The sequence below is a fragment of the Oncorhynchus masou genome, chromosome 32 (assembly GCF_036934945.1).
Source record: "Oncorhynchus masou masou isolate Uvic2021 chromosome 32, UVic_Omas_1.1, whole genome shotgun sequence".
Classification (NCBI taxonomy): Eukaryota; Metazoa; Chordata; class Actinopteri; order Salmoniformes; family Salmonidae; genus Oncorhynchus; species Oncorhynchus masou.
Window position 1 is genome coordinate 57,896,005 of NC_088243.1, and position 19,350 is coordinate 57,915,354.

At 40.7% G+C, this 19,350-nt stretch overlaps 1 protein-coding gene across 6 annotated transcripts in view; it reads right to left on the bottom strand.

Moving 5' to 3' along the window:
* LOC135526301 (nuclear factor NF-kappa-B p105 subunit-like) overlaps positions 1-18,187 on the bottom strand; it is a 38,042-nt gene extending 19,855 nt beyond the window's left edge. Inside the window, exons 1-5 of one of the 6 annotated variants that reach the window (XM_064954556.1) lie at positions 17,934-18,187; positions 17,366-17,424; positions 10,970-11,042; positions 5,478-5,518; positions 5,238-5,336 (exon numbers count right to left, since the gene is read on the bottom strand). In XM_064954556.1, coding sequence (XP_064810628.1) covers positions 5,238-5,336; positions 5,478-5,518; positions 10,970-11,042; positions 17,366-17,401 — 249 coding nt within the window. In that variant the 5' untranslated portion in view covers positions 17,402-17,424; positions 17,934-18,187. The other 5 variants (XM_064954558.1, XM_064954557.1, XM_064954553.1 and 2 more) reach the window with 5 other exon arrangements.
* Positions 18,188-19,350: the final 1,163 nt, after the last annotated feature.

Consider the following 19,350-nt stretch of genomic DNA (forward strand, 5'->3'; position numbering starts at 1 on the left):
CTTCCTTTCCTGTGGCGGTCCTCATGAGAGCCAGTTTCATCATAGCACTTGATGGTTTTTGCGACTGCACTTGAAACTTTCAAAGTTATTTACATTTTCCAGATTGACTGACCTTCATGTCTTAAAGTAATGATGGACTGTCATTTCTCTGCTTATTTTAGCTGTTCTTGCCATAATATGGACTTGGTATTTTACCAAATAGGACTATCTTCTGTATACCACCCCTACCTTGTCACAACATAACTGATTGGCTCAAACGCATTAAGGAAAGAAATTCCACAAATTAACTTTTAACAAGGCAAACCTGTTAATTGAAATGCATTCCAGGTGACTACCTCATGAAGCTGGTTGAGAGAATGCCAAGAGTGTGCAAAGCTGTCACTTTTTTGGTTACTACATGTTTCCATATGTGTTATTTTATAGTTTTGAGGTCTTCAGTGTTATTCGACAACAGAAAATAGTACAAATAAAAAAATAAAACTTGAATGAGTAGGTGTCCAAACATTTGACTGGTACTGTAAATGATTAACTCTGGGAGTGACGGATGCTTATGGATATCAACACATGTAATAGACACAAAACGTAAAAGTATGCCAACTAACCACTTTGAAATCTTACACAAAAGAATTACTACACTGTAGACAAATGTCTTCACTTCACCTCTTTCTGGTTCTCCCAGCCAAAATTGGCCTACATACAAAACCAACCACGTTCCAAGAAATGGTACATATGCTGTTAGGTGCAGCAGTCAGAGGGTGAGACTGAAGAACACATTTTGAATTTGCCTACCTAGAAGTCGTTAGCCTGCCCTGGAGTTCAAATGTCTCTCGCCTCAACCCCCGTCTTTATCCACTGCATTTAAAAGAGAACTCATATCAATGTACTATGTAACTTTATGTACAGAAGCACAGCATAGACAGTGGGCTATATCTGCCTCTACAACCTATAGAACAGGTTTGAGAGACACCTCTATGTTTTACACTGAGGCAGTCAAGATTCTGAGACCGTGGAGGCGATCTGAAAACACAGTTTCCTGTTGGTGATGCCACTCGACAGTCCCTAGTAATAACCTTTATGACACAGGAGGAAATTCCCAACAGGCTTGAAACAAAGTAAATGGCAGGGAGAGGAGGGGGTGATGATTTGTATACTCTCCCCTCCATATGTATTTGGACAGTGAAGCTAAAATTGTAAATGTGGCCTTATACTCTAGCATTTGGGATTTCATATGAGGTAGGGACGTCAGAACGTCACATTTTATTTGAGGGTACTGTTATAAATATGTTTTATCACTTAGAAATTAAAGCACTTTATATACAGTGACATGCGAAAGTATTCACCCCCTTGGCATTTTTCCCCCTTGTTTTGTATAATTTAATTTACACAACATGCCTACCACTTTGAAGATGCAAAATATTTTTTGTTGTTGTTGTGAAACAAACAAGAAATAAGACAAAAAAACTAAACTTGAGCGTGCATAACTATTCACCCCCCCAAAGTTAACACTTTTGCAGCAATTACAGCTGCAAGTATCTCTATAAGCTTGGCACATCTAGCCACTGGGATTTTTGCCCATTCTTCAAGGCAAAACTACTCCAGCTCCTTCAAGTTGGATGGGTTCTGCTTGTTCTGATTAAAGAAGCTATAAGACTGGCCTTCTTTAGACTAGTTTAGTATCTGGAGCATCAGCATTTGTGGGTTTGATTACAAGTTTGCTAGAAACAAAGAACTTTCTTCTGAAACTCGTCAGTCTATTCTTGTTCTGAGAAATTACGGCTTTTCCATGCAAGAAATTGTCAAGAAACTGAAGACCTCGTACAATGCCGTGTACTACTCCCTTCACAGAACAGCGCAAAATGGCTCAAACCAGAATAGAAAGAAAGAGGAGTGAGAGGCCCCGATGCACAACTGAGCAAGAGGACAAGTACATTAGAATGTCTAGGTTGAGAAACAGACACCTCACAAGTCCTCAACTGGCAGCTTCATTAAATAGCACCTGGAAAACACCAGTCTCAATGCCAACAGTGAAGAACTCTGGGATGCTGGCCTTCTAGGCAGAGTTGCAAAGAAAAAGCCATATCTCAGACTGGCCAATAAAAATAAAAGATTAAGATGGGCAAATGAACACAGACACTCTGCCTAGAAGGCCAGCATCCCGGAATCGCCTCTTCACTCTTGATGTTGAGACTGGTGTTTTGCGGGTATGATTTCATTTCAGTTTAATCCACCTGAAAAGACAGAACAAATAATACAACAAATAGTGGTTAAACTCAAATACACCAATTGATAAAAAAAAATGTATTTTTCTATGTAATTTATCATTTAAAAATAATGTATCATAAATAGGACTGGTGGAGTTACACATGCAGCTAATGCAGACATGAGAATGTCTGCTCTACCCAAAATTACAACCAACTAATTGCTGCATTACCAGAAAAATGGAAGAGGCAAGTGGAAGGGGGAAAAAGTAAGGAACTTATCTGTCTGCCCTGCATTAAAGAACATAAATGGTGAAAGAAAATTGTTTCAGTTTCATTTAAGGACCAAAATTGACAGCTGTGCCATATAAGTTGCAAAATAGTTGGGAAGAGATTTTCGATGTACTGATTCCATGGCACGTGATTTATGAATTGACACGCAAAAAACTACCCCGGATTCAAAACTTTTCAATTGAAATGATTATACAAAATTCTTGCAACCAATAGAATGTTATATATATGTGGGATACAATCTTCCCAGCTCTGCAGATTCGGCTTTGAGGAGGCAGAGTCATTAGATCATTTATTTTGATTGGGTCCATAAGTAGCTCGTTTTTTGGTCACAGGTCCAGGAATGGCTGAAGAATTGCAACATTTACCTAGAACTAACGCTGCAGATAGCAACACTGGGTGATTTGAAAAGCCACAGTCAATCGATCAATAATATAATCATTATTTTAGCAAAAACAAAAATGTATCTTTAATTTACAATCTGTAGAAGCTATGAGAATAGAAAAGTTCAGTGCTGTTGTGAAGCATCACAGCACAGTTGGAAAATATATGGCAAATAGAAATCCAAAATGGATGAGTGGGACTAATAAGATAAAATGTAAATGTAAATAACAAATGTAAAACATACAGGGTCTGTAAAATGTATATAGGTTCAGAAATGTTGTGAAATAGCACAGTTACAAATAGAAATCAAACTGGATGGACATCAGAAATAGAGAAAGGCCAGGACTAAAAAAACAAACAAAATAACTCTTGTAAAATATGTATAAGATATAAAACTGAAGGTAGAAGCCTAAGTGTTATTGTTTATTAGTTTTCTCCAATTGGGGGAAGGGTGGTAGGGTTTGCAGGGAATAATAAAGGTATATTCTAAAAAAAAACATAAGTACAAAAAAGTACAAAAACAATCCTGTGAACAGAACTTAGAGCTTACTGAAGAAATTAAGAGGACATTCCTCTTTCCCCTGACCATTGAATGACTATCCATTCTCATGTCTTGCTCCAATAAAATATCACTTAAAACCTTTTAGCAAAAAACTCTCAGGTGTAAAGGTTAAAATGTATTGAAACAAAAGCACGCTCAGAAGATGAGAAGTTGGAGTAAGTGACTCATCACCAACAGACAATACCTACTCTTACTGCTTGAGGGAAATATTTGGAGGCATAACAAGAGGGGATTTCCCAGAGTACAGTCTGAACATAGTTCGAATTGCCTAAAGATACAAATAATGTATCTGTGTGTGTTTGTGTGGGGGAAAATTGTGTTATTTGTATGAACAGATTTCTGTCAGGATGGACAGATGTTAGCTTGAAAAAAAAAATAAGTTTTCATTCACACGAAAAAAATGATTACGCCTCAAACAGGTGAGACACAAAATTCCTAAGAATCTCATGGGGAATTCCTACTTCCGCTTGTTTAGTTGAAAAATCAAAAGAAGAAAGGCGAGAAGGACGGACAGCGGGCCTCAAGGAGGGAAAGGAAAAAAGAAAGTAAAGGAGGGAAGGGAAAGAACAAAGGAAGGATGGATGGAAAGACAGAATGAAGGACAGACGGTGTGACTGAAGAATGGAAGGAAAAAAATAACATCAGGAAGGACATGTTGGTGGGACCATAGAGATACATAAAGGACTCATCTTTGTATCTATGCCATTATAGCATCTGTGACAGCATGGGTCATTAAGGCAATCTCCGTCTTCATGTAGTCAATTTTCTTCTTCACAATTGGCTGATCCCTCCTTATGACCCAGTTAGACATGACTCCCACACAGGTCCCACCCAGTTAACTACATGAAAATGGTGGAAGCCCTCAATTAGAGGTCTTCACAGATCCACCTGTACCCGAATACCCGATCAAGAACTTTAAATAATGTCACAGGTCTGGGTCGGATCTGATATGTCTTGGGTATGTATAATTTTAAAATGACTTGTCCGGAAGGGCCCGTACAGATCCAAACACGACTGCTGCAGTAGAGAGAGAGACATTTGATCCTTTATGCTGCTGCTCTTGCTTTTCACGAAAGTGGAGTGTGTGGCTCGTTGTTTGACAATCTTAAGTCAACAAAGCGGCAATAGGCTACAGTCAGAGCCTCACACCGTCTCTGGCAAAGGTTAGGAGATATCTAATCAATGGAAGATGGAACTAAAATGACAATTAAAAGTTAAAGAAGGAAGATAGGCCACAACGACCAAGAGCCAATGTGTAGGCTGCTACTTAACTTTCTGAATGGAGTTGTTATTATTAACTGTAGGATGAGAAAGCGCATGCAGCCTCAATTAGCCTAGCTAGCTAACATTAGCTACCTTAACTAGCTTCTCCCGGTTTGATGCAGTCAAGACTGGTACTATGTAATCATATTGGATGATAAATAACCTAGCTATGCAGCTATTAGTCTACTATAGCGCGCGTCAGCTTGGTTGGTTGCCGTCTCTTCCTACTCAACTTGTCACTCGCGCTTTATCAGCGCCGGTTAATAAGGTAGCTTAAATTACTTTTCTCCTTCTTCCCGAACTCGGATCGGACCGGGTCTGCATCCAACCAGGTCTATACAGATGAGATCTAGCTGTCTTCGGGATCGCTCGAAACGGGTCTCTATATTTAAAAAAATATTTATGCATATTGGGTCTGAGTGGGAAAGACCCTGGTCCATTTCGAAACGGGTCCACCTCTACCCTCAATGGCACTGCCCATGCTAATACAGCCTTTTGGTCACAAGAGGCCTCTATCATTCTTTATGGGTGGGACTTACCTTGACCTGGGGATATGACTTCCTGTTCTTCTCGCTGGAGGCCCCTGGAAGCCCACCGTGAGAGGGTCCCTCACATCCATAACGGAACCTGAAGCCCCGCTGGAACAGACATGAATGATAGTCAAATAAACCATTTTTAATATCACTTTGAAATATGTTAACATTTTAATTTTGAGTGTACTTTGATTACATAGCCTATGCTGTAACTGAGAAAAGGAGCACACTGAAGACAAGGGTTACCTGTTTAGGCTGTTCAATGATTTCGAGGTAGGGTCCATCTGCTGTAATTAAGAACAAATAAACAATGGTTTACATTAGTTTTACAGCAGGACTGGCTGACCCTCCTCCTACTGTATTGGGTGTGAATGCTTTTGCTCCAGCTCTGCTCTAACACACCTGATTCTACTAACTAATAAGCGGCCAATGAGGACATTGATTAACAAAAGCAGGTGTTAGAGCAAGGCTGGAACAAAACCCTGAACAGCCAGTAGCTCTCTAGGGCCATCCCTCTTCTTAACAAATATCTTTAATTGAGCTCAGGTGCTGTAGTAGAGGTTGTATTTTGAATCAGATAAACAAAACTAACAAAGTTATGACCTTTTAGGAATGGGGGCCTGGGCTCTGTAGTTCCATGTCAACAAAACAATGGTTGAGTCTTTTACCAAATATGACAAAACCGCTTGTGATAGTCGTCTCATCTTGCTCCTCAAACAATTGTTAGCTGAGCCAGTCTCTTCCTCTTCCTGCCTAAAGCAGAGCCAGCTGCCTAAGCCACATCCTCCCTCCGATGTAACTTCAATCAAACACCTTATCAGCCAAATTATACTCGGCTTCAGCTCTCTATAGAACAGACAACCTTCTTCAGGACATTGAAATTCAACATTTTCCTTCAGCTCTAAGAATGGAGCAGAGCCCTCACAGGATGGCTGTATCCATACCTGTAAGATTAATGAAGTAATGAGCATCAATATAAAAGATTGAGAGGTATGTCAATTCATTTAGACTGCTCTTGAATATGCCATTTGTGGGTAAAGAGATGGGTATCCCCCGAGAAAGTAGTAGTTTCCATTATTCCCATTCCCACAACCTAACCACTAGTCTTGCTTAAACATTGGTTTTAAAACAGGCCACTTGAGGACAATGGAGAAGTGAAAGTTAGAGAAGGAGAAGTAGGCTTATGTCTACATTATAACTCTGCAACAATATCATGACATAAAACTGAGTTTTAAAAAAACGACTTTTACATAAAAGAGGTGGCGAGGAAGAGCTTACTCCTGACAATAAAAGCGCCCTCCAATTTTAGGCTACCACTGGCATTCACGAAATTACATCTTTGGATAGACCCATTTAATCTGTATTTTGGAAACATACATACAGGGCATTCGGAAAGTATTCAGACCCGTCACTTTTTCCACATTTTGTTACGTTACAGCCTTCACCTAAAATGGATTGAATAGCTCCCCCATTCAATCTACACACAATACCCCATGAAGAAAAAGCAAAAACAGGTTTTTAGAAATGTTTGCAAATGTATAAAAAATTAAAATAAAACTGAAATATCATATTTACATAATATTATGACCCTTTGTTATGAGACTCGAAATTGAGCTTAGGTGCATCCTGTTTCATTGATCATCCTTGAGATGTTTCTACAACTTGATTGGAGTCCAACTGTGGTAAATTAAATTGATTGGTCATGATTTGGAAAGGCACACACCTGTCTATATAAAGGTCCCACAGTTGACAGAACATGTCAGAGCAAAAACCAAGCCACGAGGTCAAAGGAATTGTCCTTAGAGCTCCGAGACAGGATTGTGGGTACCAAAACATTTCTGCAGCATTGTAGGTCCCCAAGAACACAGTGGCCTCCATCATTCTTAAATGGCACAAGTTTGGAACCACCAAGACTCCCTCTAGAGCTGGCCGCCTGGCCAAACTGCGCAATCGGCGGAGAAGGGCCTTGGTCAGGGAGGTGACCAAGAACCCGATGAGCACTCTGACAGAGCTCTAGAGTTCCTCTGTGGAGATAGGAGAACCTTCTAGAAGGACAACCATCTCTGCAGCACTCCACCAATCAGGCCTTTATGGCAGAGTGGTCAGATGGAAGCCTGCTGTTGGGATGTTTTTCAGCGGCAGGGACTGGAAGACTAGTCAGGATGGAGGGAAAGATGAATGGAGCAAAGTACAGAGAGAGCCTTGATGAAAACCTGCTCCAGAGAGCGAAGGTTCACCTTCCAACAGGACAACGACACGTAACACACAGCCAAGACAAAGCAGAAGTGCCTTCGGGACAAGTCTCTGAAGTTCCTCGAGTGGCCCAGCCAGAGCCCGGATTTGAACAAGATCAAACCTGTTTTTGCTTCGTCATTATGGGTTATTGTGTGTAGATTGACAATTATTTTTTATTCATTTTAGAATAAGGCTATAACGTAACAAAATGTGGGAAAAGTATAAGGGGTCTGAATACTTTACAAATGCACTATATACACTAGAGGTCGACCGATTATGATTTTTCAACGCCGATACTGATTATTGGAGGACCAAAAAATGCCGATTAAATCGGCCGATTTTTATATATACAGTTGACGTCAGAAGTTTACATACATTTAGGTTGTAGTCATTAAAACTGAAGGTACCACGTTCATCTGTCAAACAATTGTACACAAGTATAAACACCATGGGACCACGCAGCAGTCATACCGCTCAGGAAGGAGACGCGTTCTGTCTCCTAGAGATAAAAGTACTTTGGTGCGGAAAGTGCAAATCATTACCAGAACAACAGCAAAGGACCATGTGAAGATGCTGGGGGAAACAGATACAAAAGTATCTATATCTACAGTAAAACGAGTCCTATATCGACATAACCTGAAAGGCAGCTCAGCAAGGAAGAAGCCACTGCTCCAAAACCACCATAAAAAAGACAGACTAAGGTTTGCACCTGCACATGGAGACAAAGATCGTACTTTTTGGAGAAATGTCCTCTGGTCTGATCAAACAAAAATATAACTGTTTGGCCATAATGACCATCGTTATGTTTGGAGGAAAAAGGGGGAGGCTTGCAAGTTGAAGAACACCATCCCAACCATGAAGCAAGGGGGTGGTAGCATCATATTGTGGGGGTGCTTTGCTGAAGGAGGGACTGGTGCACTTCACAAAATAGCTGGCTTAAGATATATTGGATATATTGAAGCAACATATCAAGACATCTGTCAGGAAGTTAAAGCTTGGTCGCAAATGGGTCTTCCAAATGGACAATGACCCCAAGCATACTTCCAAAGTTGTGGCAAAATGGCTTAAGGACAACAAAGTCAAAATATTGGAGTGGCCATCACAAAGCCCTGACCTCAATCCTATAGAAAATTTGTGGGCAGAACTGAAAAGGCGTGTGTGAGCAAGGAGGCCTACAAACCTGACTCAGTTACACCAGCTCTGTCAGGAGGAAATGGGCCAAAATTCACCCAACTTATTGTGGGAAGCTTGTGGTAGGCTACCCAAAACATTTGACCCAAGTTAAACAATTTAAAGGCAATGCTACCAAATACTAATTGAGTGTATGTAAACTTCTGACCCCCTGGGAATGTGATGAAAGAAATAAAAGCTGAAATAAATAATTGTCTCTACTATTATTCTGACATTTCACATTCTTCAAATAAAGTGGTGATCCTAACTGACCTAAGACAGGGAATTCTTACTAGGGTTAAATGTCAGTAATTGTGAAAAACGAGTTTAAATGTATTTAGCTAAGTTGTATGTAAACTTCCAACTTCAACTGTATATATATATATATACATACACACAACAATACTGAATGAACACAAATACATACAATTACAATTGTAATGACAATTACAATTACAACAATACTGAATGAACACTTATTTTAACTTAATATAACACATAAAATAAATTTAGTCTCAAATAAATAATGAAACATGTTCAATTTGGTTTAAATAATTCAAAAACAGTGTTGGAGAAGAAAGTAAAAGTGCAATATGTGCCACGTAAAAAAGCCATGTAAGTTCCTTGCTCAGAACATGAGAACATAAGAAAGCGGGTGGTTCCTTTTAACATATGTCTTCAATATTCCCAGTTAAGAAGTTTTAGGTTGTAGTTATTATAGGAATTATAGGACTATTTCCCTCTATACCAATTGTATTTCATATACCTTTGACTAGTGGATGTTCTTATAGGCACTATAGTATTGCCAGCTTAATCTCGGGAGTTGATAGGCTTGAATTCATAAACAGCGCAATGCTTGAAGCACAGCGAAGGGCTGCTGGCAAACTCAGGAAAATGCTATTTGAATGAATGCTTACGAGCCTGCTGCTGCCTACCATCGCTCAGTCAGACTGCTCTATCAAATATCAAATCATAGACTTAATTATAATAAACACACAGAAATACGAGCCTTCGGTCATTAATATGGTCAAATCTGGAAACTATAATTTCGAAAATAAAACGTTTATTCTTTCAGTAAAATACGGAACTGTTCCGTATTTTATCTAATGGGTGCCATCCCTAAGTCCAAACATTGCTGTTACATTGCACAACCTTCAATGTAATGTCATAATTATGTACAATTCTGGCAAATTAATTACGGTCTTTGTTAGAAAGGAATGGTCTTCACACAGTTCGCAACGAGCCAGGCGGCCCAAACTGCTACATAAACCCTGACTCTGCTTGCACAGAACGCAAGAGAAGTGACACAATTTCCCTAGTTAACCTCTCTGAACCACCCATCCCGGATCCGGTATAATTGTCATAATATTACTAGAAAGTATTCATATTCATGAAATCACAAGTGCAATATTGCAAAACAGAGCTTAGCCTTTTGTTAATCCACCTGTCGTCTCAGATTTTGAAATTATGCTTCACAGCGAAAGCAATACAAGCGTTTGTGTAAGTTTATCGATCGCTCGCTCGACAAAACAATAAGTACACTTAGCATCAGGTAACTTGGTCACGAAAATCAGAAAAGCAATCAAATGAATTGTTTACCTTTGATGATCTTCGGATGTTTTCACTCACGAGACTCCCAGATAGACAACAAACGTTCCTTTTGTTCCATAAAGATATTTTTTATATCCAAATAACTCCGTTTGTTTGGTGCGTTATGCCCAGGAATCCACCGGAAAGAGCGGTCACGACAACGCAGACAAAAATTCTCAAATTATATCCATAATGTCCACAGAAAAATGTCAAACGTTTTTTATAATCAATCCTCAGGGTGTTTTTCAAATATCTATTTGATAATATATCAACCGGGACAGTTGGCTTTTCACTGGGACCGGGAGTAACAATGGCCGCCTTTCTCTTTTGCGCACAACTCACTCTGAGAGCCCCCACTTATCCACTTACGCAATGTGGTCGTTCACGCTCATTCTTCAAAATAAAAGCCTGAAACTATGTCTAAAGGCTGTTGACACCTTAGGGAAGCCATAGAAAAAGGAATCTGGTTGTAATCATTTTAAGTGGTGCAATAGAGATGCATAACAGAGAGGTTTCAAAAACTGTGGCACTTCCTGATTGGATTTTCCTCAGGTTTTAGCCTGGAATATCAGTTCTGTTTAACTCACAGACAAAATGTTGACAGTTTTGGAAACTTTAGAGTGTTTTCTATCCTAATCTGTCAATTATATGCATATTCTAGCATCTGGTCTTGAGAAATAGGCTGTTTACTTTGGTCAGATAAAAAGATTATGCTCTGCCATGAAGTCATGACTTCTTCTTACCTGTCCGGAGTGAGTTGGTGAGTGACATGGGAGTAAAATTTAGAGGATCCCATATTGGCTCTATGTCATAGTACTACAGGAAAAGAAAACAAGAGAGGAGAAGGTTATTGAAATCTCATTTCACTGACAAATGTAGGGGTACGACTATGAAAGAGACACAGGCAAACCTGTCAGCTCAAGATACAGTGCCTTCAGAAAGAATTCACACTCCTCAACTTTTTGAAAATGTTGCTGTGTTACAGCCTGAATTTAAAATGTATTACATTTAGATTGTGTCACTGATCTATACACAATACCCCATAATGTCAAAGTGAAATTATGTTTTTAGAAATGTTTACAAATTAATTAAAAATGAAATGCTGAAATGTCTTGAGTCAATAAGTATTCAACCCTTTTGTTATGGCAAGTCTAAATAAGTTCAGGAGTAAAATTTTGCTTAACAAGTCACATGGGCTCACTGTGTGCAATAATTATGTTTACCATGATTTCTAAAATGACTACCCCATCTCTGTACCCCACACATACAATTCTCTGTAAGGCCCCCAAGTTAGGTCTTTTCTTTATGGAGTGTTGTCTCTTGTCGTGATGTGTGTTTTGTCCTATATATAATTACTATTTTTTTTATAGCCCGTGTCCCTGCAGGAGGCCATTTGATAGGCCGAATTTGTTCTTAAATGACTTGCTTATTAGTTTTTATTTTACCTTTATTTTACTAGGCAAGTCAGTTAAGAACAAATTCTTATTTTCAATGACTGCCTAGGAACAGTGGGTTAACTGCCTGTTCAGGGTCAGAACGACAGATTTGTACCTTGGCAGCTCGGGGATTCGAACTTGCGACCTTTCAGTTACTACGCTCTAACCACTAGGCTACCCTGCCGCCCCAGGTTCAATAAAACATGTATAAATTTCAAGTACAGATTCAACCACAAAGAGTAATTGAACACTGGTCACTTTAATACTGTTTAACCCACTTCATCTGTATATACTGCATACTGCATACACACCTTTTCTAATCATATACTGTGCATAATGTCTATACACAACATCATATAAATTCAGCAAAAAAGAGAAACATCGTCTCACTGTCAACTGCGTTTATTTTCAGCAAACTTAACATGTGTAAATATTTGTATGAACGTAACACGATTCAACAGAAATGGAATACATGGAATAATGTGCCACTGAACAAAGGGGGGGGGGGTCAAAATCAAAAGTAACAGTCAGTATCTGGTGTGGCCACCTGCTGCATTAAGTACTGCAGTGCAGCTCCTCCTCATGGACTGCACCAGATTTGCCGGTTCTTGCTGTGAGATGTTACCCCACTCTTCCACCAAGGCACCTGCAAGTTCCCAGACATTTCTGGGGGGAATGGCCCTAGCCCTCACCCTCCGATACAACAGGTCCCAGACGTGCTCGATGGGATTGAGATCTGGGCTCTTTGCTGGCCATGGCAGAACACTGACATTCCAGGAAATCACGCACAGAAGGAGCAGTATGGCTGGTGGCATTGTCATGGTAGAGGGTCATGTCAGGATGAGCCTGCAGGAAGGGTACCACATGAGGGAGGATGTCTTCCCTGTAACAGTGTTGAGATTGCCTGCAATGACAACAAGCTCAGTCCGATGATGCTGTGACACACCGCTCCAGACCATGATGGACCCTCCACCTCCAAATCGATCCCGCTCCAGAGTACAGACCACGGTGTAACGCTCATTCCTTCAACAATAAACGCGAATCCGACCATCACCCCTGGTGAGACAAAACCGTGACTTGTCAGTGAAGAGCACTTTTTGCCAGTCCTGTCTGGTCCAGCGACGGTGGGTTTGTGCCCATAGGCGACATTGTTGCCGGTGATGTCTGGTGAGGATCTGCCTTACAACAGGCCTACAAGTCCTCAGTTCAGCCTCTCTCAGACTATTGTGGACAGTCTGAGCACTGATGGAGGGATTGTGCGTTCCTGTGCTGTTGCCATCCTGTACCTGTCCCGCAGGTGTGATGTTCGGATGTACCGATCCTGTGCAGGTGTTATTACACGTGGTCTGCCACTGCGAGGATGATCAGCTGTCCATCCTGTCTCCCTGTAGCGCTCTCTTAGGCGTCTCACAATACGGACATTGCAATTTATTGCTCTGGCCACATCTGCAGTCACGTCTCCTTGCAGCATGCCTAAGGCACGTTCATGCAGATGAGCAGGGACTCTGGGCATCTTTCTTTTGGTGTTTTTCTGTAGAAAGAACTCTTTAGTGCCCTAAGTTTTCATAACTGTGACCTTAATTGCCTTCCGTCTGTAAGCTGTTAGTGTCTTAACGACCGTTCCACAGGTGCATGTTCATGAATTGTTTATGGTTCACTGAACAAGCATGGGAAACCGTGTTTAAACCCTTTACAATGAATATCTGTGAAGTTATTTGGATTTTTACATTTGAAAGACAGGGTCCTGAAAAAGGGATGTTTCTTTTTTTGCTGAGTTCACATATTGTTACAGGTTTTGGTTGTTCCGTTAATGTTTTGAGTTTGGACTTTAGCGAGTATAGCTCATTAGCGCATAAGGCGCACCGATTGGAGTCACCTCATTAGTCAGTATGTGTTACACCGGTGTTGGTTGCCATCTCGTTAGTGGGGAGGTGTTTCACCTGTGCTGGCCCAGGTGCTATTTAAGAGTGGTTGGCCCAGTGCTCTTGAGAGATGTGGAGGGTTAAACACCTTTAGTTGGCTCTCCCTATTTTGATTGCTAGACAAAAAAAATCCTTTTTCTGATTTCCCTGATTTTGTTTAGCGCCACCTTTTCCGTTTGCTTACTGTCTAAGTGTGGTGTGGGTTTCAACTTTTGTTTACCTCTTGTTGGAAAAATGTTGTGGGTGTCTTTTAGGTTCCAGTTGTTGTGGCTAGTCAACTTTCAGTGGGACACCCCCATGAGTATCTCAGAACCCCTCCCCAGCAGTTAAGTTTTGGTTGTCGGTCTGTTAGTTCTCCCTTCTGTTTGAGCGACATTATTGGTTTTCATGCTGGGGAACGTAACACTACATATTTATATGAAATGGCTGCACTGTCAGAGCTAGAAACATAAGCATTTCACAGCAACTGTGGTAACATCTGCAAATTATGTGTACACGATCAAAAATGTTTGATTGAGCTTTTCCTATTGTTTGCAAAGAAGGTCACCACCTATTGGTAGATGGGTAATAAAAAAAAAGCAGACATTGAATATCCCTTTGAGAATGGTGCTGTTATTAACTTTACACTTTGGATGGTGTATCAATACACCGAGTCACTACAAAGATAAAGGTGCCCTTCCTAAATCAGTTGCCGGAGAGGAAGGAAACTGCTCAGAGATTTCAGCAGGCCAATGGTGACTTTAAAACCTTTACAGAGTTTAATGGCTGTGATAGCAGACAACTGAAGATGGAACAACATTGTAATTTATGTTAGTATTATGGGTAAATACAGAGTGAAAAGAAGGAAGCCTCTACAGAATACAAATATTCCAAAACATGCATCCTGTTTGCAACAAGGCTCTAAACTTTAGTAATACTACAAAAAAATGGCAAAGCAATTAACTTTTGGTCCTGAATACAAAGCGTTATGTTTGGGGCAAATCCAACAACACATCACTGAGTACCTCTTCATATTTTCAAGACTGGTGGTGGCTGCATCATGTTATGGGTACGCTTGTCATCAGCAAGGACTAGGGAGTTTAGGATAAAAATAAACAGAATGGAGCTAAGCACAGACAAAATCCAAGAGGAAAACCTGGTTAAGTCTGGTTTCCAACAGACAGAGACAAATTCAACTTTCAGCAGGACAATAACCTAAAACAACAAATATACAATGGAGTTGTTGAACAAGACAACATTGAATGTTCCTGAGTGACCTAGTTACAGTTGTGACTTAAAAATCGGTTTGGAAATCTATTGCAAGACTTGAAAAAGGTTGTCTAACAATGACCAACAATTTGACAGAGCTTGAGATTGTTTTAAAAAGAGTAATAAGCAAATACTGTACAATCCAGGTTTGCAAAGATTTTAGAGACCCAGAAAGATTCACTGCTGTATTTGCTGACAAAGGTTATCCTAACATGTATTGACTCAGTGGGTTGAATACAGTGCATTTGGGAAGTATTCAGACCCCTACCCTTTTTCCATGTTGTTACTTTATAGCCTTATTCTAAAATTGATTAAATAAGTCTACACGCAACACCCCAACATGACAAACCGAAAAAAGATTTGTAGAAGATTTGCAAATGTATAAAAAAAACACAGAAATAGTTATTTGCATAAGTATTCAGACCCTTTACTATGTCTCGAAGTTGAGCTGAGGTGCATCCTGTTTCCATTGATCATCCTTGAGATGTTTCTATAACTGGTGGTAAATTCAATTGATTGGACATGATTTGAAAAGGCACACACCTGTCTATGTAAGGTCCCACAGTTGATAATACATGTCAGAGCAAAAACCAAGCCATGAGGTCAAAGGAATTGTCCGTAGAACTCAGAGACAGGATTGTGTCGAGGCACAGATCTGGGGAAGGTACCAAAACATTTCTGCAGCATTGAAGGTCCCCAAGAACACAGTGGCCTCCATCATTCTTAAATGGAAGAAGTTTAGAACCGCCAAATCTCTTGCTAGACCTGGCCGCCCGGCCAAACTGAGTAATCGGGAGAGGTGACTAAGGACCCGGTAGTCACTCTGACAGAGCTCCAGAGATGGTTGTTCTTCTGGAAGTTTCTCTCATCTCTGCAGCACTCCACCAATCAGGCCTTTATGGTAGACTGGCCAGTTGGAAGCGACTCCTCAGTGAAAGGCACATGATAGCCCGCTTGCAATTTGCCAAAAGGCACCTATAGTACTCTCAGACCATGAGAAACAAGATTCTCTGGTCTGATGAAACCAAGACTGAACTCTTTGGCCTGAATGCCAAGCGTCATGTCTGGAGGAAACCTGGCATCATCTCTACGGTGAAGCATGGTGGTAAGAGCATCATGCTGTGTGGATGTTTTTCAGCAGCAGGGACTGGGAAAAATTTGAGGCAAAGTACAGAGAGATCTTTGCTAAAAACCTGCTCCAGAGCGCCCAGGATCTCTGACTGGGGCGAAGGATCACCTTCCAACAGGACAACAACCCTAAGCACACAGCCAAGACAACGCAGGTGTGGCTTCGGGACAAGTCTCTGAATGTCCTTTAGTGGCCCAGCCAGAGCCCAGACTTGAACCCCAACATCCCTGGAAAGACCTGAAAATAGCTGTGCAGCGACGCTCCCCATCCAACCTGACAGAGCTTGAGAGGATCTGCAGAGAAGAATGGGAGAAACTCCAAATACAGGTGTGTCAAGCTTGTAGCGTCATACCCAAGACTTGAGGTTATAATCACTGCCAAAGTTTATTCAAAGTACTGAGTAAAGGGCCTGAATACTTAATGTAAATGTGATAGTTTATTTGTATACATTTGCACACATTTCTAAAAAGCTGTTTTTGCTTTGTCATTATGGGGTATTGTGTCGATTGATGAGGGGGGGGAAGCAATTTAATCATTTTGAGAATAGGGCTGTATATAATCAAGATACACTCAGTTTCCCGTTTATTATGTACCCCACCCCGTTCAAGAAAAAGCGGCTCCATTTGGCATGCAACCACCAACATTGGACAATTGAGGAGTGGAAAATTGCCTGATCCGACAAATCCCGTTTCCTGTTGCGTCATGCTGATGGCGATATCAGGATTTGGCGTAAGTCGCCGCTTCTTCTTGTTTTTAGCTGACAGGAGTGCAACCCGGTGTGGTTGTCTGCTGCAATAGCCCATCCATGACAAGGACTGACGAGTTGTGCCTTCTGAGATGCTGTTCTGCACACCACTGTTGTACTGCACTGTTGTTTGCCTGTTTGTGGTGGCCCCATCCTGCATGGTGTCAAAGATACGTGCTGGTGGTGGTGGTGTAATGGTTTGGGGAATGTTTTCCTGGCACACGTTTGGTCTCTTGATACCAATTGAGCAAAGTTTGAATGCCACATGTTGGAATCCATGCCCCAGGGAATTAAGACTGTTCTGGAAGCAAAGGGGGACCAACCCAAGGCTAGATGGGTGTATTTTATTATTTTCCATTAATAAAAATAAAAATGTATTCCACTTTGACAGAGTATTTTGTGAGGATAGTTGACAATTTAAAAAAATGAAATCAATTTTAATCCCACTTTGTAACAACAATATTTTGAAAAAAGTCTGAAGGCACTGTACATCTTTCACCAATGTTAACCTCTACTTTAATAATTATATTGTTCTGAAGACTTTTTTTAAATCTATAGATTTCTGCTTCAAACTTTGTGACAAACGATATAGCCTACAATATATAGCAAAAACAGGGATCCAGTGTAGACATAGCATGGACATGAAACACCAAGCCTACCTGTGGGTGAGGGAGGTAAGCCTCCTCTTCTGCCATGGCGTCTGAGAGAAGACAAATACCTCGAGAAAAGTCATGACTTATAAAATATAATTGTAGTTTAGTGTACATATGCTTTATTACATAGCAAAATGTTTTACCGGAATTAAAGATTTTAGTGATTTTCTGCATCTCATCCAATCTCAAATGTGCCCTGATTAGACACCTCTCGTGACATTTGGATTTGCTACTGGCATGCTGTGTATAAATCCACTTATCTAACAAGCTAACCAGCTAGCTAACTAAAACACAAGTGTCAATATAAATGAGCTAAAACAGCACCCTCTCTTAAGTCAATTTTTCAAGACACCAAAACAAAGACAAAGCCAACTGTCCGTTTGCTCTGGTCTAACTAAGTCAGTTAGCTAACTACTCAACTTCATTTTTTAGTGGCTAGCATTCAAATAGCTAGCTAATTTGACAATGAGGAAGTGGACTTGGCTAGCTAGAAAGGTTATAACAATAAACTTAAATTGGTTACTTTTTATAATTACTAATATCATTACATTTAAATATTGTAGCCAAAGCTTACCTAGGTCACATGCGATTCCTACATCCACATCAGATGAGTCGAGTTTTGCACATTATTGCGCCATGCTTAGGTAAACTGATTTGACCGAATCTAACAGTATCCTATCGTCAAACGTTCATATTATACAACACTTCTATGTTAATAATTTTGCTTCAGTTAACGAGGATGAAATATGACAGTGGTCGCTAGCAACATCGACTTGTACAGTTGTTCAGAAACTTCACTTCCCCACTGGAAATTCCCAGTGACGTAGGCTTGTGAAGGTCTTTGCAGCACCTGCCCCCAGGTGGCCAAAGCTGGGATATGTTTCCTCACAACTTGGCCTCCTAAGGCAACAACAAACCCAAGCAAAGATGATCATTAAATTAACAAGATAACCGAGTGGCCGCTCTAACAATGAAAATACATCTACTCAATGACTGAGGCGAGATCAGGTGCGACCATTCTAGCCAATGAGAGGGTAAAAGAACGACCCTCTCCAATGGCCGAGCCACATATCGACCAATGAGATGGATATTTCACCGGATACGAAGCACCCGCTTAGTGTTTCCACTAACTGTATGGTAGTGAGAAGAAGCCCATTGGCCGGCAGTGGGAGAAGATGTAAAGAGATGGATTTTAGCCAACATTCTGCAAATGTTCTCATCAATTTAACATTTGATCTTAATGCAGTTCTGTTCGCAAAACTAACATCGGTTATGAACAGAGTGGACGAAGTTTGGTGGACTTTACCCTTTACAAAAGTAAAACAATTAATATAAAAAATACATATCGTTGTTTAGAAGGACTGCAAAGGGCGAATTGAGTTATTGCACACGCGCACTTCACATAGGAGGCGTTCCCTAACGGAAAATGTGCAGATGTCTGCTAGAACGCGCCAATAGGATCTCGCGCTTGGCTTTGCCCACCTCCTAGCTTGTTCTGCCCACTATGACTCATTTGTTCACATTGGAAACGAGAGGCATTGGTCTGTCTTTGTTAAAGGCCCCCCCCGCCGCCAACAACCTGACGCAATTTAAGCTTTTCACAAGGCGACACGCCATTTTAACTCCTCCACATTTATTGGATTGGTTTAACATTACAGAATATAACCTGCCTCAAAAGTTTGTTTTACTCCTCGTCAAGACCAGTGTGTCGTAGTGGGTCGTTCGCGAACGATCGGCTCTTTTTGGTGAACCGAATTGCATCGGTGGATGAGCCGTTTATTTGGCTCCCGGATTTGTATACCTCTATTACTGCAAGAACGTTTGTCTGCAGATAATTACACAATAAATTATCTAAAAAGGGTGAATCCTCACTGCAGAAACAAATGGTGGGGAGACCACGTCAAACTTGACCCCCAAAAAACATCTGGGTCAGATGGTTTATTCCCTTTCTTCTTAAGGTTGCTGCCCATATCATCACCAAGCCTATCTCT